At 45.5% G+C, this 27,942-nt stretch overlaps 1 protein-coding gene across 4 annotated transcripts in view; it reads right to left on the minus strand.

The window, feature by feature from the left end:
* Positions 1–16,440: 16,440 nt before the first annotated feature.
* DCP1A (decapping mRNA 1A) overlaps positions 16,441–27,942 on the minus strand; it is a 62,886-nt gene continuing 51,384 nt past the window's right edge. For 3 of the 4 annotated variants that reach the window (XM_066350904.1, XM_066350906.1, XM_066350907.1), the window contains 4 exons: positions 27,139–27,873; positions 23,637–23,702; positions 20,576–20,794; positions 16,441–20,271 (listed from right to left, as the gene is read on the minus strand). In XM_066350904.1, coding sequence (XP_066207001.1) covers positions 20,191–20,271; positions 20,576–20,794; positions 23,637–23,702; positions 27,139–27,873 — 1,101 coding nt within the window. In that variant the 3' untranslated portion in view covers positions 16,441–20,190. The remainder of the gene's footprint in view (positions 20,272–20,575; positions 20,795–23,636; positions 23,703–27,138; positions 27,874–27,942) is intronic. The other variant, XM_066350905.1, reaches the window with a different exon arrangement.

A 27,942-nucleotide genomic window follows, 5' to 3' on the forward strand; every position in this document is an offset into this window, starting at 1 on the left:
TGGAGTATTGTCCCAATGCACCAAGGTTGTGGGTTCAATCTCTGAGGGCAAATGCAGGAGTTAACCAATGGAGGCATAAATAAGAGGAACAGCAAATCAATGTTTCTAAAACACACACACAAAAAGGTAGTCTCCTCAAACTGGTGGCTGTGCAGGGGCCTGTACCAGAACTGTTTCATGTTAAGCCCCTGAGAGAGCCATGAGAGGCAACAGTGTCCAGGCCCTGCCTGTGTCCCCTCTGTGTGTCCTTTGCATAGCCCACACTCAGAGCTCTGCATCATGTGGGACAACAGACTGAATGTGAGTGAGCCCCTCTCCCTACCTAGGTGCTCCTCTGCTTCTCCTCTGCTGGCCTGGCTCCCAGAATCCCAGCCAGATCCCCTAGCACTCACTTCCTGATGGCCCAGCCAATCAGCCTGGCCCCCATCCTGGCCAGTGCTGCAGGCTGCATCAGAGTAAGGTGGCCCTGGGGTATGCCACCTCTGCCCTCAAACCACTCACAGATTCATAAGAGGACACACCTTTGAAACCACTTGGAAGCTCTATGCCTTCCAACTCTATAGCCTCAGAGCAATGATTTCCTATTCCAAACCTCAATTTCCACATCTGCCCAATGGGACTAATCCTTGCCACTCTGCACCCACCCTAGTCTCTGAAGGTGGCACAGGATTCATTGTGGCTCTGGGGACCCATTGTGATAGAAAGAAAATGCCTCTCCATTTGCCATACCATGGGGCTCTAGGGACGCTGGGATAGCTTCTTCCCATCTCAGGATTCCAGATGAATGAGACTCAGTTAATCCTGGGCTTTAGCTGTATTTCAGGAGCTCTTGGCTTCCCCAAAGTCAGCTTCAGAACCAGAATGCAAGGCTGGCTGGAAGTGTTGCTAACACCCCGTTTCTCCAAAGTGGTACTCCTGTCCCCAAGTCCTGGGTTTTTATTCAGCCACATGCACCTCATAAATCCTGTGGCACTTTGGAGGGAGACCTTGGGATCTGCTGGTCACAGCTTTCTGCCTATGTTCAAGCTGCCATCTTGCTTCTCTGTCCCCCTCCCCCACCCTTTCAGCCTCCCATTCATACTCCCCATGGCTGCCAGAGAGAGCCCCTGTTCCTTCCCAACTAAACCCACATTGATCTCCCTCCACCTTTAGAATACTAGTGCCCTCATGGTAGTATGCTTTGTCCACCCAGCCCCAACTTCTCTTCCATTTCCTTCCACTCATGTCCCCTTCCCTCACCCTATTCCAGCCACCCTGACTTTCTTGCTTTCCTTAAAAAACACTAAGCATGCTCCACCTAGAGGCTTTTGCACGGGCTGTTTCCTGCTCCGATGACCCTCCTTGAACTCTTCATGTTGCCTGGATCTTGTAGACGAAAAGGGTGTGCTGTAATAAATCATAAATTCCTCACTGGGCATGTCATGGTGGGTAGTCACCCCACAGGCCTATAACTTCTTTTTTTTTTAAACATTTTTTATTGATTGATTTTGAGAGAGAGAAACGTTGATTTGTTGTTCCACTTGTTTATGCATTCATTGGTTGATTCTTGTTTGTGCCCTGACCAGGGGATGGAACCCACAACCCAGGTGTATCTGGACGATGTTCTAACTCACTGAGCAACCTGGCCAGGTGTCCTATAACTTCTTTAGTGAAAGGTTTTAAGCGGGCTCTGTCCATTGTTCTTGTGCCCCTAGGTTAACACACCTTTGAAGTGCCAGAAGTAATATCCCTTGAAGATATTACCACCCCAAGAACACATAATCTTAACTAGGGGTCCCCAAACTATGGCCCGCGGCCGCATGCGGCCCCCTGAGGCCGTTTATCCGGCCCCGCCGCACTTCCGGAAGGGGCACCTCTTTCATTGGTGATCAGTGAGAGGAGCATAGTTCCCATTGAAATACTGGTCAGTTTGTTGATTTAAATTTACTTGTTCTTTATTTTAAATATTGTATTTGTTTCTGTTTTGTTTTTTTACTTTAAAATAAGATATTTGCAGTGCGCATAGGAACTTGTTAGTAGTTTTTTTTATAGTCCGGTCCTCCAACGGTCTGAGGGACAGTGAACTGGCCCCCTGTCTAAAAAGTTTGGGGACCCCTGATCTTAACTATCCTGTAATCCAATCCCAACCTTGCTTTCTCCCATCTTAATGCAATATTCCCTAAATTCCCTCCTTAATTTCAAACACATAAAAGAAATTGCAAACTGTTATTCTCTGAAGCATCTGAGATCTTTGCTTCCCAGCAATTGTCATCAGTTTGGCTCAAATAAAGTCTTATAAAAATTCTCCACAGGTTTGGACATTTCTTTTTTTTTTTTTTTACAGAGACAGAGAGAGAGTCAGAGAGAGGGATAGAAAGGGACAGACAGACAGGAATGGAGAGATGAGAAGCATCAATCATTAGTTTTTCGTTGCGCATTGCAACACCTTAGTTATTCATTGATTGCTTTTTCATATGTGCCTTGACCACGGGCCTATCAGCAGACTGAGTAACCCCTTGCTCGAGCCAGCGACCTTGGGTCCAAGCTGGTGAGCTTTTTGTTCAAACCAGATGAGCCCACGCTCAAGCTGGCCACCTCAGGGTCTCGAGCCTGGGTCCTCGGCACCCCAGTCCGATGCTCTATCCACTGCGCCACCACCTGGTCAGGCAAGTTTGGACATTTCTTAAATTGACAGTGTAGAGCAGTGCCTCCTTCTCCTCACACCACCTCTCTGAGTTTCTACAGTGTGCTCCTCCAATCTGCATTACCCGTCAGCTTCGGAAGAAAGGGTTATGTTCTCTTGTCCCTGGTGGCTTTACCCTGAGGAACTACAACTGTGTCTGATATACAGTCGGCACTCAGTAAATGACTGTGGAATGATATTATGTGATTTGCCCAAGGTCACATAGCTAGCAACTGCCAGAGCTGCACTTAAGGAGAGACAGCATCAGGGAACCTCAGAGGAGGGCATCTGGCAGCTTCAGCCCATGCCCTTCACTCCAGCTGTGGATGAAAAAAATAGAGGGGTTCTATGGAAAGTAACCTGGTTCTGGTCATAAATTTCTAACTGGGTAGGTCACTGTGGGTAGTCATGCTTCTTCTTCTTCTTCTTCTTCTTCTTCTTCTTCTTCTTTTTAAGATTTTATTTATTGCCTGACCTGTGGTGGCGCAGTGGATAAAGCGTCAACCTGGAAACACTGAGGTTGCCGGTTCAAAACCCTGGGCTTGCCTGGTCAAGGCACATATGGGAGTTGATGCTTCCTGCTCCTCCCCCCTTCTCTCTCTCTCTCTCTCCTCTCTATAATGAATAAATAAAATCTAAAAACAAAAACAAAAAAAAAAGATTTTATTTATTGAGTTTTCAGAAAGATGAGAGGAACTGGAAGTGAGAAATATCAACTCATAACTGCTTCACTTTAGTTGTTCATTGATTGATTGATTGTTGTATGTGCCTTGACCAGGCAAGCTCAGGGTTTTAAACCGGTGACCTCAGCATCCTAGATACATGTTCTATTCACTGCACCACCACAGGCCGGGCTATAACTTCTTCTTCTTGTTTTTTTAATTTCAGAGAGAGAGAAAGGGAGAGAGAGAGACATTGATTTGTGTTTCAACCTATTTATGCATTCATTGGTTGCTCCTTATGTGCCCTGAGCAGGAATCAAATCCATTACCTTGGCATGTTGGGATAATACTCTAACCAACTGAGCTACTCAGCCAGGACCTATAGACCTATAACTTCTTTAGTGAAAAGTTTTAAGCAAGCCCAGTTCATTGTTCTTGTGCATCTAGGTTAACACACTTTTTCTTTCTTTCTTTCTTTCTTTCTTTCTTTCTTTCTTTCTTTCTTTCTTTCTTTCTTTCTTTCTTTCTTTCTTTCTTTTAGTGAGAGAGAGACAGAGACAGACAGATAGACAGACAAGAAGGGAGAGAGATGAGAGGCATCAGGTCATAGTTGTGTCACTTTAGTTGTTCATTGTTTGCTTCTCATACATACCTTGGCCAGGGGGCTCCAGCCAAGCCAGTGACCCCTTGCTCAAGCCAGTGACCTTGGGCTCAAGCTGGCAACCTTGGGCTTCAAGCTAGTAACCATGGGGTCATGATTATGATCCCACGCTCAAGCCAGATGAGCCCACGCTCAAGCCAGCAGCCTTGGGGTTTCGAACCTGGATCCTCAGCCTCCCAGATTAATGTTCTATCCACTGTGTCACCACCAGTCAGGCAGGTTAACACACTTTTGAAATACCAGAAGTAATACTTCATCAAAGGGGGATATTAACCCTCAAGAGAGCTCATAATCTTGTTAACTACCCTATAATCCAACCCCTGCCTTGCTTTCTCTAAATGCAGCCCTCTCTGGATCCCCGAGGCGGAGGTGGGAGATGCTTGGACCATGCTGCCAGTCTCCCATACCATTTACCCCGGCCAGCACTGCTGACTGGTCCTGGCATTTCCTTCGAAAATGCAACTAAGAATTCTGCTGCTCCATATTCTGCACTTGGACCAGGCGTGCGGAAGCTTAGATTGCTGGAAACGCACCCACCCACAGGCACACTTTCACATATAGCTGCTTTGTGCAGTTTCCCAAGCGCCTTGCTGTGCCCTGGAGAGTGCAGGCTAGCATCACCGTCACCGCAGTACCTTTTTGGCCTCCAGCAAAGCCTGTGTGACTTAGCCTTAGCACAGGGCAGAGCCAAAGTCTAGCTTCTCCTGTTTCTCAGCTCTCAGCACCCAACCAGACCCTCAGACACGAGGCCCCCACAATGACGTGCCCGGGAGCTGATCCCAAGGGAAGCCCACCTGCAAACATGCCTGTGATGTCAGAGGGCGGGGATGGCGAGGTCCTGAGCAGTCATTTTACCTGATCAGCATGAAGACCTTAACTCCTGAGAAATGGACTTATTCTTGGAGACAGCAATTGGACTGGCCTGTGAGGAAATGTAGATTTTTTTTTTTTTTTGTATTTTTCTGAAGCTGGAAACGGGGATAGACAGCCAGACAGACTCCCGCATGCGCCCGACCGGGATCCACCCGGCACGCCCACCAGCAGCGACACTCTGCCCACCAGGGGGCGATGCTCTGCCCCTCCAGGGCATCGCTCTTTTGCGACCAGAGCCACTCTAGCGCCTGGGGCAGAGGTCAAGGAGCCATCCCCAGCGCCCGGGCCATCTTTGCTCCAATGGAGCCTTGGCTGCGGGAGGGGAAGAGAGAGACAGAGAGGAAGGAGGGGGGGTGGAGAAGCAAATGGGCACTTCTCCTGTGTGCCCTGGCCAGGAATCGAACCCGGGTCCCCCGCACGCCAGGCCGACGCTCTACCGCTGAGCCAACCGGCCAGGGCCTAGATTTTTTTTAAGACTTAGAAACTTTGTTTTTATTTTTAAAATTTTAAAACTGATTTTTAGAGAGAAGAAGAGGGGGCAGTCATTTGTTGTTTCGTTTAGTTGTGAATTCATTGATTGATTCTTGTATTTGCCCTGAGGGGGGACGGACTCCGCACCTTGGTGTTCTGGAACCACGTTCTAACCAGCTGAGCACTCCAGGACAGCACTCTGCATTTCGCAGAAGAAATTCTGTGGCAGGTTTAGAGAACTCTCCAGAGGAAAACACTGAGTAAACGGTTAGGACCTGAGTTCAAAGACTTGCTGGGTACTCAGGGCTGAGTGTGGTATGGTAGGTGCGTGGTGGGAAGGTGTGAAATGTTGTTAATGGAGTAAAAGCAAGGTATGAAACAGCAAGGAACGTGATCCTATTTCTGTCAAAATGTATGTGCCTGTTTCCAAGTTTGTATGGGCAGAGAGGCTGCAAGGACAGGCTCCAAGCTCTGGGGTACTTTGGATGCTGAGACTGAGGGTAACTTTTGGTCTATTTTACACATTTCTCTTTTGTTGGAATTTAGTACCAGCAAACATGACTTTTGCCAGTGAACTTAATCTGAAAAAAGCAAAGCTAAATTTTCATCTTGAAAATAATACTGCCAGGATTGGGGAGGAGGGTGCAGTTTATGAATGCACGCTCTCTCTTGATGTCTCATGGTTATGTAAAGCTACCCTGTGTTTCATAAGCACGCTGCTGCCCTGCATGTTTTTGGGTTGGGAGCAAACCCCCAGGCAGTGGGTGCTCACGGGTGGGGGCTCCTCCTGCCCTTGTTTTGCTATCTGCATGAAACTCAGGGCAGAGCTATCCTGATGTGCTCCTGCACGTCCACAGAGTGGGCACTGATGAGGCATGAACGGGCCCCGAGCAGCTGCGTTCCTGAGTGACAGTGCTGGGCATCGCTTTGGCAGGCCAGTCTATGTGTGTGCTCCTGGGGCACGCTTGGGCTGGGCACTGGGGGTTGCAAGCCAGCACAGGGCTTGCTTTGGAGCCAATATTCCTGTCTGGCTTCTCAGGGCACTTCCCTGGACTCACATCCAGGGCCGCGGCCTGCAGGGCCTGGGACGATTGCTGTGCGAGTGTGTGTCCAGCCTTATGCCCACCAGTGCCTAGTAGATGGCCCACTTGTGATCATTCTATATGGGCTTACAGGTTGACAACTTGAGCTGTAATAAATCCATCTTTCCCTTCAGTGCCCACATTTTCCTTTAGAAGGCTTTTCTGGGAAGTACTTCTTTTGATAATATTGCTCTCAGGAAGATGAGGTCACACACAATTCAACTCATTCCCAGAAACTGATTTTTCTTGAGTTGATTATTATTGCTTAAAAATAAATAAATAAATGCCCCCCCCCCAATATAAAAGTAAAACATGCTCATTATAAACATTTGGAAGGTATATAAAATTTAAAAGTAAACTAAACTCATGCAATATTCCACCCAAAGAGGATCACTATTGAAATCATTTGTGCCTTTGGCAAACATTAATTCATTATAATTGTTATGAAGAAAACAAAACAGGGTCAAGAGTCAGGGACTGGAGAGTGGGAATGGGGCTATAGCTGGATGTCAGGTGATCAGGTGAGGCTGAAGAAAGATAGTCATTGTTCCATATATGTATGGGTTCTTTTCCTTTTTCTACACCTTGTCAGGGTCACGTAAAATTTGCCATCTTTCACTGACATTTTCACATTAGCATTTCAAAATTCTTCAAAGACATTTTTAGTAGGTGTGCATTGTCCCATTATAGAGCACACCTATAATAAATGAGGACATCATTTATTACCCATCCCTTAGTGATGGTTATTTGGACTGTTTCCAGTTTTTCACCATTATATAATTCCCTACAGTTGACACTTTGGCTCCTCAATCCTTGTCCTCCTGGCAAGACCTCTCAAACCTGAGTTCTCAATGGGAAGCTACTGGGTTGGAAGGTGGCAGCCCTTCTAACGCTCTTGAAACATATTTGGCAAAGAGCTCTCCAGAAAGTCTGGTTCTGCAGCTCAGTCACCTTTGCCTCTAACTGGAGAGGCCCCCATTTGTCTCAGAGGAGAGTGGAAAAAGGGAATCTGAGATCCCTGCCCTTTTCTGGGCCTCAGTTTCCTCACCTCTGTCAAATGGACTCATTCTCACAGCACAGAGATTACGTTATCCTGCTGTGTCAGGCCCTGTGTCAGGTCAGAGCCCTGTGAGGTCACTCTGGGGGAAGCAAATCCAACTGAGTTTATTTTTATTTATTTATTGTTTTGAATTTTTGTAAGAGTTTATTTGAGCCAAACTGACAACACATGCTGTAAAGCAAAATCTCAAATGCTCCACCAAATCCAACTGAATTTAGGAGGCTGCTGTCATTGTTACAGGATGGTAAGCTCCTGGCAGTGCTGTGCAGCCTGTGTGAGGTCCTGGGCCTTCACGGTCAGTAAGCAAAGGGGAGATCACTGCGAAGAGAATTCTGAGATGAGTTCTGCAGATGGCTTTCTGTAGATATCTTCAGACTCTGGGTGCTGGGCACTGTGTGACAGCCCCAGGAGAGGGAGGCAAGGGTGGGGACAGGGAACCAGGAGACAGGACATACTCTTCAGCTCCTCAACTTTGCTGGGAGGCAGCTCTCCAGGTACACATGGCTCTCTCTCCTCTTTCCTTTTTCATTTATTGCTTTTTAAAAAATTACAACTTTTTAAAGATATAAGTGTATATTCATTGATTTTTAGTATAGTCATAGAATTGTGCATTCATTACCATGATCTAATTTCAGTCGTTCCCTTATTTTCCCTTCTCTAGGCCTAGGCCACCTCTAATCTCCTTTCTGTCTCTGTGGATTTGCCCATTCTGGAAATGAAATCATATAATATGTAGTCTTTGTAACTGGTTTCCTCCCTCCCTCCCTCCCTCCGTCCCTCCCTCCCTCCCTCCCTCCCTCTCTCCCTCCCTTCTTTCTTCTTTTTTCTTTTTTGGCTTCTTTACTTAGCATATTTTCAAGGGTCATCCATGTTGTATCATGTATCAGTACTGTTGACCTTTAACAGATAGACAGCCAGATATTCCTCCAGCAAAATGGATTTATTTGGGAAAAACATAAAAAATAACAATTCAGGACATGTGGTCCAATGGCAGACCATGTGCAAGTCCAGAGAAACAAAGACGAGAGAACTGCTTTTTTACGGACTTGGGAGGGCTGTTGTAAAGAAAGAGTCCATTGGAGGAAACAGTTTGAAGTACAGTGACTGACTTTTCATTAGCTGAGCTATTGCGACCTCCCATTGGCGAGGAGGAATCGCACTTCCTGTTGGAAATGCAAGGTACCTCTCTTCCTATGGGTGCCAGGAGTGTGTGTGAGAGTTCTCTCTTCAAACCTCCACACTCTGTTTTTCAATTCTTTCTTTTTTTTTTGCCAGACTCTTTTAAGTGAAATTTCTGTTTATTAATTTTCACAGTACTTTCTTCCTTTTATTGATGACTAATTTTCTGTGATATGGATAGACCATATTTTGTTTATCTATTCATGGGTTGATGGACATTTGGATTTCCACTTTTTTTGTGATTATAAATAATGTTGCTTTGAATGTTGGTGTAAAGCTTTGTGCAGATACATGTCTCCAGTTCTCTTGGGCATACACCTGGAAGGGGATTGTTGGACCACATGGCAATTCACGTTTGACTGATTGAGGAACATCGAACTGTTATCCAGAATGGCCACACGGTTTTACATTTCCACTAGCTGTTCTAATTTCTTCATATCCCTGTCAGTACTTGTTATCATTTGTCTTTTTAAAATTTTCACTATCATAGTAGTTGCAAGGTGATGTTTCATGGTGTCTTGTTATTTACTGCTTTTTAAAAATATTGTATAAGGAACACATGTTCCTTGTAGAAAACTGGAAATGTAACAACACTACTGTGATGGTCCATTTTATTTGGCTGAGCTAAAGTCTCCGATTATTTAATGAAACACTAACCTAGGTGTGGAGAGATCTTGTAGATGTGGTTAATGTCTGTAATCAAATTTTCAGTGAAGAAAATTATCCTATTTAAAAATTTAAATTTTTTTTTACTGATTTTAGAGAGAGAGGGAGGTAGGGAGAGACAGACAGACACAGAGAGAGAGAGAGAAAGAGAGAGAGAGGAACAATGATTTATTGTCCCATTTATTTACGCTATCATTGGTTGATTCTTGTTTGTGCCCTCACCAGGGATCAAGGCCACAACCTTGGCCTATAGGGACAATGTTCTAATCTAACCAAGTGAAATAACGTGCCAGAGCCGAGGGATATCATTCTAGATATCCTGGATGCACTTGATTCAGAGGTTAAAAGGCTGAAGAAGAAAAACAGTGTCACAGTGGCAGCCGCTCACTCATGCTGAGAGCCCAGCCTGTCCGGTCTGTGGGCCTGCCCTGGAGGCCTGTGACTTGCTAGCCAGAGTCTACAATGCAGCAAGCCAATTCCTCGCAGCAAATCTCATCAGAGATCTATGGCTCTGCTTGTCTGGGTGGACCCTGGCTGATACACAAAGAAGAAAACTTCAATCCCCCATAACCCCACCATCCAGAGATCACCATGGACAACTTTTTGGTATTTCCTTCCAGTCACTTTTTTCTCCCTTTCTACCCATGAATATAAATATCTTAAATAGGTCATGAACTCTCGCATGTCTTGCTTGTCTTGACATCGTTGTGCCTCTTATATCCTTTCCCACAGAATCTATATGCTTCTCTCCCCCAGGATTCTCCCTGGCACAGAGGAAGGTCAATCACTATCCCCCATGGCTGGACATTTGCATTGCTTCTGCGTTTATTCTGTAACAAACAACACTGTGCTTCCATGCCAGCCAGCACTGTGCTTCCAGGAGAAAGGGCATTTTTCCAGTCGACACTGTGTGTCCTTGGCCAATCCCAGGACCAGAAGGCCTGGAGCTGGATAGCTTTGGTAGTCCTGAAAAGTGAGCACCAGTATTTAGCCCAGCCAAGCCCTGTCAGGCCTGCTTTCCTTGTGTATAAAGAAAAGGTGCCTAGTCATTGTAAGCTTGCAACTTGAGTAGTGGAGCCTGGGCACCTCCCTGGGTGGGGAGCAGGGAGCCGGCCCTGTCAGCTCCTTCCCAGGGGCACTGTGCCAGGCTGGGCTAGGGCAGTGCTGTTGACAGGGCAGTTTCAGGGCAGTTGTGCCCCACCTTGCACGGTGTGCAGGAGGGGGTAGGGAGAGATATTCACCCTTGCCCCTTTTCTCGTAGAGCCTGGATTTCCCTGAGCAAGCCAGGGTGGTAGAGGTGGCCGCTTTGTTCCCGTGGATATTAAAGATGCACGTTTGTTGTATTGTGGGGAAATGACATGGATTTTCTCCTGGGCAGTTGTTAAATAGCTGAGAGGGAACGGTTACTGAGGGTAGGACTAAAGTGCTCTGGAGGAAGGCATGTGGAGGGGCTATTTGTTGCACCATCCTCACCACAGCTTCTCCTGGGAAAAACAAAGCAAAGCCATTAATAGGCAGGAGGATTAGTGAGGAGGTACCTGAAGTCCCAAACCCAGGTTAGTTGCCTTCCAAACACAATGGCTCTTACTGTCTCTCCCCACCTCACCCCCAGGATTAGCCAGGGTATCCACCTTCTGTTCTGGTGACTTAGAGTAGGTGCTACTGTGTGAACCAGAAAGGTGCTGCTGTTGCTGGTCACCCAGTCAGGACAGGGAAATGATTTTGCCATCATTGACCCTTCGATTCACTCATCCATTCATTCTTTGTTGCATTTATCAGAGTTCATGTGCTGAGTTGTACTAAGGGCTTGGGAAGGAGACTCCTGTTAGGGTTCTTGGCTCCGAGGAGGTCACAGGTCACAGGCTGGCAGGAGCTGTCTGTACAAAAGAATTGCCTGCTGAGGCAGTAGGTCAGGGAAGGCTCCAAGGTGGAGGTGATCATGACAGCAAGTTTTGAAATAATAGTATTCCTGCAAAAAAACTATACCTGTGTCAGGCTGGCATGGGTAAGGAGGATTGAGACAATAAACCCATTTCAAATTTTAAAACACTGAATTGGAAAGCAGCAACAGCGTGCTGGGTCTACACCTACCTCCTGCCCTGGGCCGCTGTTTCTCTGCTTGGCCAGTGTCCTGGCAGGGTGCCTCTGAGCCTCCCTTGCCCTCTGCTGGTCTGGGGCTGAGAAAGCCCTCCAAGAGGCACACCTGTGAGGGGTAATTGGGAATCTTTTTTTTTTTTTTTTTTTTTTACAGAGACAGAGAGTCAGAGAGAGGGACAGATAGAGACAGACAGAGAGGAACAGAGAGAGAGAGAGATGAGAAGCATCAATGATCAGTCAGTTTTTCGTTGCAACACCTTAGTTGTTCATTGATTGCTTTCTCATATGTGCCTTGACCATGGGCCTTCAGCAGACCGAGTAACCCCTTGCTCGAGCCAGCGACCTTGGGTCCAAGCTGGTGAGCTTTGCTCAAACCAGACAAGCCCGTGCTCAAGCTGGCGACCTCAGGGTCTCGAACCTGGGTCCTCCGCATCCCAGTCCGATGCTCTATCCACTGCGCCACCGCCTGGTTAGGTGGGAATCTTCACAATAGGTGAAGCAAACCCTTAACCCCTCAATTGCCCTGTCACAGGGAGCAATACTGCTGTCATTTCAAAATGCTCTTCAAAATTCTCCAGGGACCTAGATGCTTTCTCCATATTCCACAAGCCCAGAAGGAGGTGGTCTGAACAAGTCTAGTTCAACTGTTGCCTCTGCTGAGCTCTAGCTGGGTGAACTTGAACTGACTGCCTTTGGGCAAGTTACTCAATTGCCAGTTCCCTCATCTGAACAACGAGGTAACAGTATGTGTTTCCCAGCTGGGCCTGATGGTGAAATTCACTCTATTCCACAAATAGTGACATGCACCTCTACTGTGTGCCACCCTGTGGATACAAAGGGGCTCAAGGGGTCCCGGATCCCCACAGAGGGACCGTCTAATGCGAGCAGCCCATGTGTGTGTGGGTGTGCATGTGTGCACGTGTGTGCAGACTTGATGTCAAGCATAGTGTCTAGGACAGAAGAGCTGCCACCCCCAGCCCCATGGGTCAGATGAGGACTGTGTGAGGCTGGCATGGGTAAGGAGGATTGAGACAATAAACTCATTTCAAAATTTAAAACACTGAATTGGAAAGCAGCAACAGCGTGCTGGGTCTACACCTACCTCCTGCCCTGGGTGTCTCCTTCTGCCACCAGCACCTGTGTGTGTCTCCTTCCGCCCACCAGCCCACCTTGCTTTGCCCTCTCCCTGGGACTCACTTGGGGAGCGCTTGGTGATCAAAGGGGCTAAGCTTCCAGTCAGCGCATGGACTCATCAATTAGGACTCCAAAGTCCTGAGTATTGGGCTGGAATGCAAACAGCCCTGCAGTCTCCTTCTGGATGGGAGCCCCTTGAGTCAGGGTAATGAGTGCTGAGAGCTGGGGTGGGCCATGGAGTGTGGGGGGGGGGGGAAGCTGACTCCCAGGAGCATTGGGCCCTAGATTGGCCCTTTGTGGGACAGAACCATCTTTTGGTTATAGTGAGAACAAGTGTTGGAGTGAAGACCAGGGTTTCTCTACTGGGGTGTTTTGAGAATTTCTGTCATTGTGCCAAGTGTTTATATATTTCATTATTTTTGTTAGGTGTTTATTTAATATGGAGCATTTCATTATAGATTGCTTTAAAATTTCTCCTTTATATTACACTTAGGATGTTATTTTAGAATTGTGTGCTCGCAGGCATAAGTCACATTCTTTATGAAGTCCATGTCGGGATAATAAAGGTGGAATTACAAAATATTTGTTTAAAAAGGGGGTGAGCCTGACCTGTGGTGGCGCACTGGGTAAAGCATCAACCTGGGATGCTGAGGTCGCTGGTTCGAAACCCCAGGCTTGCCTGGTCAAGGCACATATGGGAGTTGGTGCTTCCTGCTCCTCCCTCTGTTCTCTCTCTTCCCCCCCCTCTCTCCTCTCTCTAATAAAAATGAATAAAAAATAAATAAATTAAAAAGGGGGTGAGGTTCATGCTGGAGTGGAGGCCCCAGTGCTGACCACGTGGTAAATGGGGCCACTGCCTGCACACAGTGCTAGAGTCCCCTTTCTAGCAATGGGGTCTGGTGCGGGGTGGGGGTCAAACAGAAGCCAGGGAATCTCTGAGGACAAGGAGAGGATGTCAGCCAGTTCTACTGGGGAAAGAACCCTGCCTGGGAGAAGTCAAGGAGGGGCAATCTCTGGGGGCAGGAACACATGAGATAGAAACAGCAAAATGGGGCTTGGGTAGCAAAATGTGTTTTGTATTTGCTTCAGGGCACTGTTGCCAACACTCCAAGAGACTCCATAGAAAATGGGGGGTTGCTCTGGCTGGCTGCTCAGTTGGTTAGACAGCATTGTCCTAAAGCATGGAGGTTGCTGGTTCGATCACTGGTCAGGGCACATACAGGAACAGATTGATGTTCCTGTATCTCAATCTCTCTCTCAAATCAATAAATTAAAAAAAAAAATTTTTTTAAAGAAAAAAGAAAATGGGGGTGGTGTCTGAGGGTACTCTCTAGAGCTTTGTGGGGACTCAGCACCTGGCCCATCTTTCTGGAGTGATAGGGACCTGGTAAGAAAATAGTCCCTGTGAACTTCCCTGGCTTCATATTCTGGGGCCCTTTTCAGACTGATGGGATGACATCATTCTAACTACAGCCAGTGCCTGAGAGTGTCATCCTGATACACCAAGGTTGTGGGTTCGATCCCCAGTCAGGCCACTACTAAAATCAACCAAGGAATGCATAGATAAGTGGAACAAAAATCAATGCTTCTCTCTCTACCCTTTTCACTTTCTCTAAAAAAGAAGACATTTAAAAAATGAATACAAAGCGTGCAGCACTTGACAAATGTCAGTTATGATTACTTGTATAATTACATTTCAAATTTAAACTCATCTGAAAGAAATGTTTGTTGAACATAATATGACCGTTACATGGACTTTTGTTACCTCCTTTCAAGCCATTCTACTTCTGTTGGTTAAATCCCTTACTAGTCATCTTTACTTTTAGCTAAGTTACCTGGAGAACCTGAAGAGATGTGGGTAAGACTGCCCTGCGGCTCAGAGCCCTACCTTCCTGCCAGCTTGGACAGCCCAGGTTCAGCATGGGTTCTGTGTGAGTGTGGCAGCTGTCTTCTTATCTAATTCCATTTAGCAAATTCTAAGAGGTTTAGAATCTTGACTTGATCTCAGTTTTTTAAGTTTTTTTTTTTAATTTTAGAGAGAGGAGAGAGAGACAGAGACAGAGAGAGAGAGAGAGAGATATGGGGGGTAAGTGGGAAGCATCAACTCTTAGTAGTAGCTTCCCATAAGTGCCTTACCTGGGCAAGTCTGGGGTTTTGAACCGGTGACCTTAGCATTCCAGGTCGACGCTTTATCCACTGCACAACCACAGGTCAGGCGATTTCAGCTCTTTAGAAACCTGTTAGGCCTCATCACTTTGCACACAGTAAGTAACCTGATGTGCACTCTCTGAAAGGTGGAAATGTGGCCGAGCTTCAGGGTTTGAGTGACCACTTCTTTCTTCTCTTCCCTTTTGCCTTCCAGGGACCTGGCTTTGTCTAAAGGTGGGCTTCCCTCCATGACTACCCCATGGTCCAATTTCTAGCTTATTTAGGAGAGACAGGCTGGTTCCCAATAGTTTTCTAAGACAAAACACTTCCCCAAAGCCTCAGTAATTTCTTATTCAGTTTCCTTACTTAAACATCAGGTTTTTAGCAACATTTAATCTATGAGCCAGGATCCATAGTAAGTGAAAATGTCATTAGAAACCCAGAAACCTAAACCCTATCCTCTACAGCTTATTCAGTACCCACTGATCCTAACTTTTCACAAAAATCCAACGAACTTAGTTACCTGGTTTCCTAAATCACGACAGATGAAAAGGTGAGCTGACCATTGTAGCTTTTAATAAATAGTGGTAATGAGTGACCTAAGAAACTATAAAAAGCAATTTAGAATAACCGATCATGGAGGCAACAGAGTCAAGAAAGGAATTCTAGACCAGCTCTCTGGTCTGCTTGGCTTCATTCAGGTCCTTGGCCCACAACTGGCTTAATAAGCAGCCTTTGGCACATACCTCAGTCACTGTTTCAACTTCGTCCTCCTTAAAAGGGGTTATTGTGCAGATCAAGAAAATAATAAGATAGCAATCCTTAACTGTTGAACGAGCATGCAACATTAATGACTGGTGTGTGTGTATATAAATAGTCATAAAGCAAGAGTTAGCATCTCCTCTGCTCTAAGAATGCAGGCAGGTATAACAAACATTTTAGGGAGAATTTTGTTTGGAAATATATTAAGAATGTTAACAATTATTAGGTGGTATGTGATTAACCCACTCTTCTTTTTTTTTTTTTTTGACAGAGACAGAGAGAGTCAGAGAGAGCGATAGACAGACAGGGAGAGATGAGAAGCATCAATTCTTCCTTGCAGCACCTTAGATGTTCACTGATTGCTTTCTCATATGTGCCTTGATCGGGTGGCTACAGCAGACTAAGTGACCCCTTGCTCGAGCCAGTGACCTTGGGCTCCAGCTGGTGAGCTTTGCTCAAACCAGATGAGTCCGCGGTCAAGCCGGTGACCTGGGTCCTCCGCGCCACCGCCTGGTCAGGCAACTCATTCTTTTTTTTCTTCAAATTTTTCTCTATTTCCTGTAATGACCACATTTTACCTTCCTCAGTCCCTTTCCTGCCTTATCATCCCCGGAGTGTGGCACACAATGACAGCTCAGGACACGTGAATGGAATGAATTTGAGCAATGACCCAGACTGTGAAGTCCCCTATTAACTGTGATTTTGGCAGTGACTAGAACTGTGTCCTCCATCTGAGGAAACCTAGAAGAGGTGGTGAGATTCTGTAGATGCCACTCATCTAAGGGTTCAGACCTAAGAATCTGTGTGGCCTGTGACCCAGCTGCCCAGAACTGGCTGGAAACAGGCGGACCAGGGTTTCGTCAGTTCAGTTCTCTCCTCTGACCCCATCTTATGAGGAGTAAGCTCTGGAAAAGTAGAGCAATTCATTCAAGAGAATCTATTTTTATAAGTTAAATAAAAACACAACTAAAACTTATTAGGTGCTAAAACTTGGTTTTGAACTTTTATTAAAAAAATATATTTGCAAACATATAAAATTTAGGATGAAAAATGCTCATTTCAAAACATGTAATAACTTAATATTTGCAAACATACACAGATGGTATAAAATTCATACCATTCAAAATGTTAACGATGCAGTATTGTGCTCACAGAACATAAATCTCGCTGTAATTCCAGAGCTTCCCATCTCCACAGTTCAGGGAGCTGAGACTCTGGGACACTGAAATTCATGACAGCCACATGGCCAAAGCAGTAATACAGAATAAAAACCATCTGGAATACATATTTTAAAAACGCATTTAAGGAATCCCTCAGATAAAAGGGAAACACAATCTTGCATTTTTCCCCACTCTAAGTGAACGATATTGCATCTTAGCTTTTAATGCAGATATCAAATCAAATACAAAACCAAGTGAAACATTGCACACATCTCTCTTGCTGAAAAACAGGCTCCTTGAGGCTGCTGTGCACTCAGGGAAATGTTCTCAAGCACAGCTTTTAAAAAGCCCAGTGTTAGTTGCTTTACTTGGTGCAGTTCTTAACATTTTAGACACCTGAAAACACAGGGCACAAGGTACTTTGAATAGAAGCAAAGAAAACCAAAGATAGGTAAGAAGTAACACACGCCCAGCAGCAAACGCGTGAGAATGCAGGACACATGTCCCTGTGATTCTTTGTCTTCACTCACACAGGTGGGCCACTCGTGCCTATGCCCCCTCATTTCTCTGTTCCTACAGTTTGCCCAGAGTTACAGTATGATGGCGGATTTTGTTCTTTTTTTAAGCAATATAGGCACCTTCAATTTCATGTTGCATTATTAGTAATACAATGGCAGTTATGGCCTCTACTACCAAAATGAAAAAATTTCAAACTACATTCTTTGGGGAGGAAAGCAATAAAGCTGCATTGTTTAAAAAGACTTACCTAGCAGAAGATTTGATGGGGTTTATAATTTTTACAAGAAAAAATAGGCAGGAAAAGAACAAATGATTGACATGCAAAACTGGGTCACACAGATCCTAAACTAAGTCTGTGCATCCTCTGGCAGAGAACTCAGGCCCTTAAAACACCATTCTGCAATAGTGACCCAAAAACCTTAGGAGGAAAGCTGTGGACATTCATGTACAGACAGCATGAAATGCTTCTCCTGACACTGACAGTCATTTGAAAACCTAGGATTCAAAGTCACACCTTACACATCTCAGGAGAGATGCGCAGTGAGAAGGAGCTTCTGCCTTACAAGAACAAGGTCATGTGGGCGGTACTGAGTCCATTCAAAGACATCATATTAACTACAACGGAAGAGTGGCACCCATCCCCCTGGGGTCAGGGTGGGTGGGTGCACAGATAGACTGGGCGGCCAAAAAGCAGGTCACCTGGAGTTCTGCAAAACCTAGCAAGAAGCTTCTTTATATTCATGTCCATTATGATTCAACTAAGGTTCCAGTAAAGACACTGTAGCAATGTAAACATGCAACCCAAGCTAGCATGAGGTTCTGGACAGTGAGCCTGAAAGAGGAATAAGGCAACTGAACTGTGACTTTTGGGCCAGGGTCATCCAACTGCAACTATCCAGGCTTGGCCTGCCTTTTCTGGGAACTTGTTCTGGCCTAAATTTTCTGGTAACCATGATAGTGAATTTCTGGCTTCAGAACTTTAAACAAATGCTTTGAAATATATAAATTTGGGAGTTGAAACAGGCATACCTTTTCAAGTCTCCATGACTTGGGCACTTAAAATTTTACTTTAACATTAAGGAAACCTTATCACAGGTTCTCTTTACCATCTATCATATTTATTCCCTTGGATTAAAGGGTGAAAATGAACAGCTTTGATTACAGACCCTCTTAAGGATATTCTCCCTTAACTCTCCTAATAATGTACATGCTCAAATCATTTCAATTCAAATGTCCATCATAACAAGAATCCTGATTCTTCTGTTACAAAGCCCACTGAGAGTACACTTGGGGTGTAATCCAACCATGGGTGCCACGGTTTTCTGAAAACAGTCACGTGGCTCCCTGGACACCACCTCCTGGTGTCAGTAACTCCCCGTACCTAACTATAACTTTCCCTGTGATACACGAGCAATTCATTTTTGGTTGCTGAATTAACACACTATCACTGAAAACAAATGATTTCTAATTAAGTGTGAAAACTTATGAGGTTTCCTGACTTTTGCACAATTCACAAATAACCAGGTAGATGCAAGAAAAGACACTAAATTGAGAAAAGTTGCCCAGGAAGCATGTTTAGATTAACAAAAGCCAATCAAACCATTTTTTTGTATGCTAAAAGAACTAAGACCAAACTAAAACAAGTAATTCACAAGTAATTTTCTAAAATCTCAGCTAGAAAGAAAAGCATCTATGGACTTATGATTGAGTTACCATTAAAGCTTAATGATTGTTCCCGAGGAACCACATAATCTGTCAGCATTATTCACAGCTAATCCTTACGCTAGCTGGCTGAGCCACTTGGGTTTTTACCCAATCATTAAATAGTGCTCAGAAAAGTAAGCAGTGCATCTTAATTGGTTAAATACTACAAAATGACCTGTATCATAGAAACAAAGACACTTTCATTCAAAGAATATCTTAAAATTACTATTGCTGAAATAAATCAAAACCTACATTAAAATATTACTAATCACCATTACATGCCATAAAAGAATAAATAGAAATCATGGTAGATTAATAGCAGCATAACAAAGCATCTTTACATTATTTTCACTTTGGGCTGCAGAAGTACTCACAGCCTAGGAATACTAGGTAAAGTTCTGAATTTCACTGTTTTAACTGCATATACTACAATAAAGTAAGGGCAGTGTGAGTAACAGCTCCCTTTTCTGCATAGCTTCAAAATTATTCTCAGTAGACTTGAGGAATGGAACCAAAATGGCTTTGTTAGATTGGTCCACTGGTCCTTTGTCAAAGTGTTACGGAAAACAATCAACAATGACACAGAAAAGGAAAATAAGGCTTTGCTTCACACACAAACGCAACATTATAAAACCGCTGGAGAGTTTAACTGAAAGTGATTTCTGATAGAATGAGCTTTACTAGCCCCAGCCTTTGCTTCAAAGGTGTGACATGCCTGCCCCTACACCACCACAAGGCTGACAGGACCCTGGGAGCCTGCTGTGTGTCAGCACTGAGGACACTTAAAAACAAAACACAATCTTCAGAACTTCATATAAAATATACTTCACTTGAATAAATCAGTCCCAACTTGCCAATTTAAACTCTGATCCTTACAAGTCAAAGCTACGCTGCACCGAGCTGACTTCTGCTCTGCTCTGTTGAGAATGTGACTATCAGCCTAATGCTCAAGTTTCTAAGGGGGATGGGAGGGAAGGGGCACGGGCTGGGCTGACTTCTGACTGCCACAAGGCTGGTGACATTTCTTCCTGAAGACCTTCAAAGTGAAAGCAGCTCAAAATCAGACTCCTATTTTACATACTGGCTTACAGCTCATGAAAACACCCACACAACTTAACACAAAGATCACTATTTTTTTTTTGTCAAAACAAAGAACTGCTGGTGATGCTTCACAGTGAAACCTCCATTATCACTGAGAACGTCACTTGAAAAACATTCTTAAGGAATGAGTCTCTTTCTCATCGGCTCAATTTCAGGATTCTCAAAACTCAATATTCTGGTTAGAAGTTCCCATGAGGCCTATTTGTTTCTGAGGTTGACATTCTGTCTTCAGACTGATTTCTGCTCCAGTCATAGGTTGTGGTTGTCTTTGTTCTTGTTCAGAACCTGCAAGTAGACTTCATGAAGTGTACTAAGAAAGCTGGAGTCATTCTGGAATAGAGAGCAATACTGCAGTTACCTCATTAGAACTCACGTCCTTGATATCAGCCTAGGAAAAAAGCTGTATAAATGAGTTGTATAACTAGTTACTCAAAGAATCCCACCACCCAGAAACAACCATGATTAATATTCTGGAATTTGCTCAGGTATTTTTTCAGCAGGAATATAGGCTCAGGAATAGAGAAACATTACTTCCAGCTAGTCCTGAACTTACTTTATGACCTAATTTCTAAGTTATAATAATTTTTAAAATTAAAGAATGAAAACTCAAAGACTAAATCGATATCCTACATACCTTTATTAGGTGTATTAATGTATCCTGGAGCTGAGACTTGCTGAGAATAATGGAAGGCTTTCGCTGATTTTCTGATGCTCCAATAGTTAGAGGAGAAGGGGAGCTGCCTTTCCTCTCTAGGTCTGTGGCCCTTGTAACTGTTTGCTGGAAAACACTTGGGGACAGCAGGACTGAAGACACTGCCGCGGTTGTTGCAGTAACCAGTGGGGGACCTGCAACCTACAGGGGAACAATGGTCATTTTGTACCAAGAGCAGAAGCCAGTAGCCAGGCCCAAAGCAGGAAACACCTGATAAGCTGGTAAGCAGTGGGAGACTAGGTAGAGCCCAACCTGACTATTTGGAGCCAGATACGCATTCAGAAGCACTTGAGCATTTCATGTCTGGTTAGGGAGCTCCTTAGCTAAAGCATGAAGAGCCCATTTTTGTGATAAGAATGCTGTGGAGTTATTATGGAAACCCAAGTCCAACCATCACAGAAGGGGGATGTGATAAATAACCAGCATACTATGCACAACAATAATCCAATGATAAATTAAAATGTAAAGCCTTTATATGGGGGTGGGGGGGCAAGGAAACGACTGGAAGAGGACATAAGGGAACTTTCTGGGTGATGGAAAAGTTACATATTATGAATGTGTGGGCTTACTTAAAAGAGATAAACATTTTGTCAAAACTCATAAAAATCTTCATTTTATTCTATATAAATTTTACTTCAATAAAGAGAATTAAAAGCCTGACCAGGCGGTAGCGCAGTGAATAGAGCATCAGCCTGGGACGCAGAGGACCCAGGTTTGAATCCCAAGGTCGCCAGCTTGAGTGTGGGCTCACAGACATGACTCCGTGGAGGCTGGCTTGAGCCCAAGGTCCCTGGTGTAAGCAAGGGGTCACTTGCTCTACTATAGTCCCCCAGTCAAGGCACATATGAGAAAGCAATCAATGAACAACTAGGGTGATACAACGAAGAACTGATGTTTCTCATCTCTCTTCCTTTCTGTCTGTCCCTATCTGTTCTTCTGTCTCTCTTGTAAAAAAAAGACACAAAAACAACAAAAAAACCCCAGTTACATAAGCATTAATTTCTTCTGTAGTGTTCAATATATTTACTATACATTTGCAGGTACCAAAGGTAAATTTCTTTTTTTTTTTTTTTTGTATTTTTCTGAAGCTGGAAACAGGGATAGACAGCCAGACAGACTCCCGCATGCGCCCGACAGGGATCCACCCGGCACGCCCACCAGGAGGCTACGCTCTGCCCACCAGGGGGCGATGCTCTGCCCTTCTGGGGTGTCGCTCTGTCGCGACCAGAGCCACTCTAGCACCTGGGGCAGAGGCCAAGGAGCCATCCCCAGCACCCAGGCCATCTTTGCTCCAATGGAGCCTCGCTGCGGGAGGGGAAGAGAGAGACAGAGGAAGGAGAGGGGAGGGGTGGAGGGGTGGAGAAGCAGATGGGCGCCTCTCCTGTGTGCCCTGGCTGGGAATCGAACCCGGGACTTCTGCACGCCAGGCCGACACTCTACCACTGAGCAAACCGGCCAGGGCCCCAAAGGTAAATTTCTTAAAATTAAAACTAACATCTACTTCCTTCCTACATTTATATGTGCTTCTAGGCTACCAATGGCTATCTGAACACACTAAATAAGCAATAATGAATATATATATTTTTAATAATCAATATTTTAAATAATTCTCACATTTGATATTATCAACAAGAGATCTACACTTCTCTTTCTCTACCTGTCACCCTCCTCATGTATAGATAGCTAAAAAGCCTGCCAGTTTTGGTGACTGAGCCACTCAGCTTGTTTCCTTTGTGCAGCTCTAAGCTGACAGCTCCCGCCAATCACCATGCGGCAGGACGAGCTACAGAAAAGACCAGTTGACAAGACTAGTTAGAAACTGCCTTCAGTTTAAAATCTGAGACTTGAGGAGAGGTGCAAATGCTCAAAGGCAAAGGGGTATGTAAAATTTTGGGAACTGAAAGAATTTAACTCTGCATTTCAAGGTTGATAGGTGATGGAGAGAGTAAGGACAAATTTAAAAAAAATTTATTGAATGATTTGAGAGAGACAGACACACTGATCTACTTCTGTATGTGTCCTGACTGGGGACCGCAGTGGCAACCTTTGTGCATTGGGACGATGCTCCAGCCAACTGAGCTACTTGGCCAGAACTGGGGACACATTTAAAAAAATGGGGCAGGGGAGGACAAACAAGGGACAGAACATGCAGGCCTGGGAAGCTGTTGTCAGAGCAATGGGAAGCCAATGAGAACACTGTAGCAGGTAGTGATGTTGCCCTCTGTTAACTGGGACATTACAGCTCTTATAGAGCAAAGAATATTTCCTATTTAGAGAACCAGACTGACGTGCTCTCAGCAGTCACCCATTCACAAATACAGAGTGATGTCCATCCTGTGGCTGACCCTATTCTTGTACGTACCCACAGTCAGGGAAGACACATCCATACAGAGAGATGACTCATGGTCTTTAGAGGTCATGATAATGAATTCTGTAGAGGGAGCAGGGAGAGCCTGGCCTAGGAGGGAGAATCTATAACAGGTTCTAGGCTTAAAAGTGAAAACTTGGCCCTGGCCGGTAGGCTCAGTGGTAGAGCGTCGGCCTGGCGTGCGGAAGTCCCGGGTTCAATTCCCGGCCAGGGCACACAGGAGAGGTGCCCATCTGCTTCTCCACCCCTCCCCCTCTCCTTCCTCTCTGTCTCTCTCTTCCCCTCCCGCAGCCGAGGCTCCACTGGAGCAAAGATGGCCCGGGCGCTGGGGATGGCTCCTTGGCCTCTGCCCCAGGTGCTAGAGTGGCTCTGGTCGCAACAGAGCGACGCCCTGGATGGGCAGAGCATCGCCCCCTGGGCGTGCCGGGTGGATCCCGGTCAGGCGCATGTGGGAGTCTGTCTGACTGCCTCCCCGTTTCCAGCTTCAGAAAAAAAAAAAAAAAAAAAAAAAAAAAAAAAAAAAGTGAAAACTTTTCACTCAAGTACAATGTTTTACTTCAACCCAGTAGAACTTGATGAATCATGGTGTGTTGCTCAGAAAATGGGAGTCCTTACCGGGATGGCACTGGATAACACCTTTGGCTGGGCAAAAATTTCTGGATCCTGGTTTTGCTGCATAGACTGCAATGTTTAAAAAAATAAAGATGAACAGATGTAGCATGTTTCAATTAAGATTTCCTAGCTGCTTGGGGAAAATATAAGTTAGCAACAGTTTTGACCAGGGGTCCCCAAACTTTTTACACAGGGGGTCAGTTCACTGTCCCTCAGACCATTGGAGGGCCGGACTATAAAAAAAAACTATGAACACTGCACATATCTTATTTTAAAGTAAAAAAACAAAACGGGAACAAATACAATATTTAAAATAAAGAACAAGTAAATTTAAATCAACAAACTGACCAGTATTTCAGTGGGAACTATGGGCCTGCTTTTGGCTAATGAGATGGTCAATGTCTGGTTCCATATTTGTCACTGCTAGCCATAACAAATGGTATAACGCGCTTCTGGAGCCGTGACGCATGCGTCCCGCGTCACGGGAAGTAGTACTGTATGTGGCGGCGCCGCGAAGCATCCGCATCCTGTGCTCCTCTCACTGACCACCAATGAAAGAGATGCCCCTTCCAGAAGTGTGGCAGGGGCCGTATGCAGCCTGTGGGCCGTAGTTTGGGGACCCCTGGTTTAGACATTAACCATTTCTAGTTCCCTGAGGGAAGAGGCTGACAGGAACTTGAAACAGTGTAAGTGATGATTCAGCTGCAGGATAAGAGCTTCAGGACAGATCCTGGCCCCCTTCGGTTCCCCAAGGAGGTATGCACAAAGCCTTTCCAGTATCTCTAAGGAAAAGCTGAAACCCGTGTTTCTTGTAAGAGCTGGACACAGTCCAAGCCTATTTTTGCCGTTGAGAGTTGCAGAGATACAAGATCCTGACAGCATACTTCTTGATGAGGTAATTTAAACTTTGGACAGGTGGCACTAAACAGCCTTCATTGAAAGTCACACCTACAGGGCAAACACGCTATATTTTGTCCTCATTCACTGGGAGAGAAAGAACTTTTGTAAAGCAAATACAACAGGACTAGATAAAAAGCCCTAGGTCCAGACATTTGATACTGCCATGTAAGTGAAAATGCACACATGTGTAAGCTCCCCTGGAGAGGGGCATGCTGGAAGGTGGGGTGCTCCCCCAGAGGCCAAATCTGGAGGGGAGGCCATCAAGACCGACACTGCACTTCCAGAGCAACAGGAACAGTAGCAGCAGGCGCATTTTAGGACATAAGACCTAACTATTAAATAAGACACTCGTTCTCCTCCTTGTACTGCAGAAAACCTCAACAGAAATGGAGCAGTGACAATTTAATAATGTAACCAAGGCCCTGGCCAGTTGGCTTAGTTAGTAGGACATCGGCCCGGTGTGTGGATATCCTGGATTTGATTCCTGGTCAGGAGAAGTGACCATCTGCTTCTCCACTGCCCTCCCCCCCCATAGCCATGGCTCAACTGGTGCAAGTGAGTTGGCCCCGGGCTCTGAGGATGGCTCTGTGGCCTCCGCCTCAGGCAATAAAAATAGCTTAGTTGCTGAGCAATGGAACAACACCCCAGATGGACAGAGAGCATTGCCCGATAGGGTGCTTGCTGGGTGGATACCAGTCTGGGCGCATATGAGTTAGTCTTTCTGCCTCCCCTGCTCTCAAATAATAAGAATAGTAATAGTAATAGTAATAGTAATAATAATAATAATGTAACCAAGATACTGAATTTCCTCTTTCAAAAAGAGTAAAACGACCCTGGCCAGTTGGCTCAGTGACAGAAGTGTTGGCTGTGTGTGTGAAAGTCCCAGGTTAGATTCCCAGTCAGGGTACACAGGAGAACCAACCATCTGCTTCTCCACTTCTCCCCCTCTCGCTTCTCTCTCTCTTTCTTCTCCTTCCCACCTGCAGTCATGGCTCGGTTAGAGCAAGTTGGCCCCAGGTGCTGAGGATGGCTCCATGGCCTCCACCTCAGGTGCAAAAAAATGGCTCCGGTTACAATGGAGCAAGGGCCCAGATGGGCAGAGCATCACCCACTGGTGGGCTTGATGGGTGGATCCTGGTCAGGGCACACGTGAGAGTCTGTCTCTGCCTCCATTCCTCACTAAAAAAAAAAAACAACCACCAAAAACCAAAACAAACAAAAAAATAAAACTATTAACTAAGAAATAATAGTTATTTATGATGGACTCTTTTACACAATATTACTGGTAAAATGTTAAATTTGGGGGTTATTACTGAAAAGCACATGACTAAAATCTTGAAAAGTAACCAATACAAATTCTACCCCCTTCTAGTTCTATGATCTTGCAACTCACCAATCTTATATTCAGTTCCCAACTCTCAGTCCTTACCAGCATCTGCCTCGTGACAGGCATACTATGTGTCATAAGAGCATCACTGAGGTCTGATCATCACCCCACTCCCAATCTACCATGAAGTCCCACCAATCATACTTTTTAAACAAATCCACTTGTCCACGTTCCCATATTCTGGCCCCCACCAGCTCATGCTGGGGTGACTACCACAGACTCCTCCCTGATGGGTCATCCGACTTGTCTTCTCCTTTTCCAACATTCCACCCTTTCCTCCAAGCCCTTGAAAGAGTCTCCAGGATTCTGAGGACAAACCTCTTACTCTGTAACAATTTACAGTCTTGCTCATCAGCCAATAATACCCATTCCAAGTTTTTTCTACAGTGGATCCAGTCATGCTACAATTGAGGTCAGAAAATGTCTTCTCACCCCCAGACTTCTGCACACGCCTTTCTCCTTGCCTCAAACATGTTCCACACTGCCAGGTAAGGTCGGGTAAACTCTTACTGAGCCTTCAGTCTCACTAGGAAGCTGCACTTGATCTCAGATGTCCAAACCTGGGATGCTCTTAGGGCAGCCGGTGTGCTCGGCACAAGGCACTCGGTGAGTACTGAGGGAACCGGGAATTGGATGAAGCTTGAGATAATTTGGATCTGAGTAGTCCTGAGTCAAACAAGGACTTCTGGAACTATCAGGCACAAATAAAAAACCCTAAAATGCAAAGCCTGGTAGGAAAACACAAATACAGCATCTTAACTTTTTTCAGTTGAAATAATTTTGGGATACAGAATTGTGTTACACCATTTGCCAATTATTTGGTTATTCATTAGAGAGCTTCTGACCTCCCCTTTCTTCAAACCTGACATATTCCATAATTGTCTTTTAAAAAAATTTTTTTCCATTGATTTGAGGGAGAAAGAGAGGTACAGAGTGGGAGAGAAGGAGAAGGGGGAAGGGAGAGGGACAGAGGAAGGGAGAAAGAGAGAAGCATTAACTCATTCCATTTAGCTGTGCACTCACTGATTGCCTCTCATACATGACCTGACTGAGGATCAAACACATGACCTTGGCATGCTGGGACAACACTTTATCCATTGAGCCACCTGGCTAGGGCCAATAGCTGTCTCCTTAAAATGACCATCTGATGTCAGTCAACATCACTGGTCTTCCCAGCTTCATCCCACTCCAGCACAGCACCCACCCTCATGTCAGTACCTGAAGGGGAGCAAGCACCATGTTGCTCAGGGCAGTGGAGGCTCTCGCTCCTGCTGTCTTAGAGGGAGGCTCTATGAAGCTCTCAGGTGTGGCCAGCTGGCCGGATGCTGGAGAAAAGCTGGGTGCCATCACACCCTTCCCAAGCGACTGTGTCTGTATTTGGTCATGCTGTGGGGTCAACCTGAGTTTCTGGAGAAGGTCAACGCCTGGGAGGGGTGTGCCAGTAGTATTTGTCATGCTCAGTGGGGCCCTGAAGGGGCTCTGGCTGGCAGTCAGACTGGCATGGCTCAGCTCAGGGACTGGCTGACTCAGGAGTGGAGACCTCTGTCTAGGTGTGGTCTTCACCGCCTGCATCATGGTGGTGTTTCGAGGTAAGCTGGGGGGAACCTGTGCAGTAGGAGCTTCTGCTGGTAGAGTGGGACTAAGCCCAGGGTGCAATGGGATCACATAGCTTGGGGCCTGCTTTTCACTGGACTGTGAGATGGAGGCAGGAGTGATGAGCACTGGGGCGGTGACTTCAGGCTGGACTGAGTGGTGGACAGCAGGATGGACACCCAGGTTTTCTGACTGCTCAAAGGAAAATGGTAGGAATGAGCTGGGTTCTTTCTGAGAGGCATCTCCGGGAAGCTTCTCTACTTCTTCCGAATCCAGACCCACAACTGTTGGCTGTTCCTTTGGCAAAGAGGTTCCAAATAATTCTTCCACTGTCAGATGCTTGTGGCCAGATGGAGCAGACTGAAAAACAAATCAAACCACCTAATGAAAGGAATCTCTTGCAAACCAGTGTAACTACTCTTTCATCAA

This window comes from Saccopteryx leptura, chromosome 10 (genome assembly GCF_036850995.1).
Source record: "Saccopteryx leptura isolate mSacLep1 chromosome 10, mSacLep1_pri_phased_curated, whole genome shotgun sequence".
Classification (NCBI taxonomy): domain Eukaryota; kingdom Metazoa; phylum Chordata; class Mammalia; order Chiroptera; family Emballonuridae; genus Saccopteryx; species Saccopteryx leptura.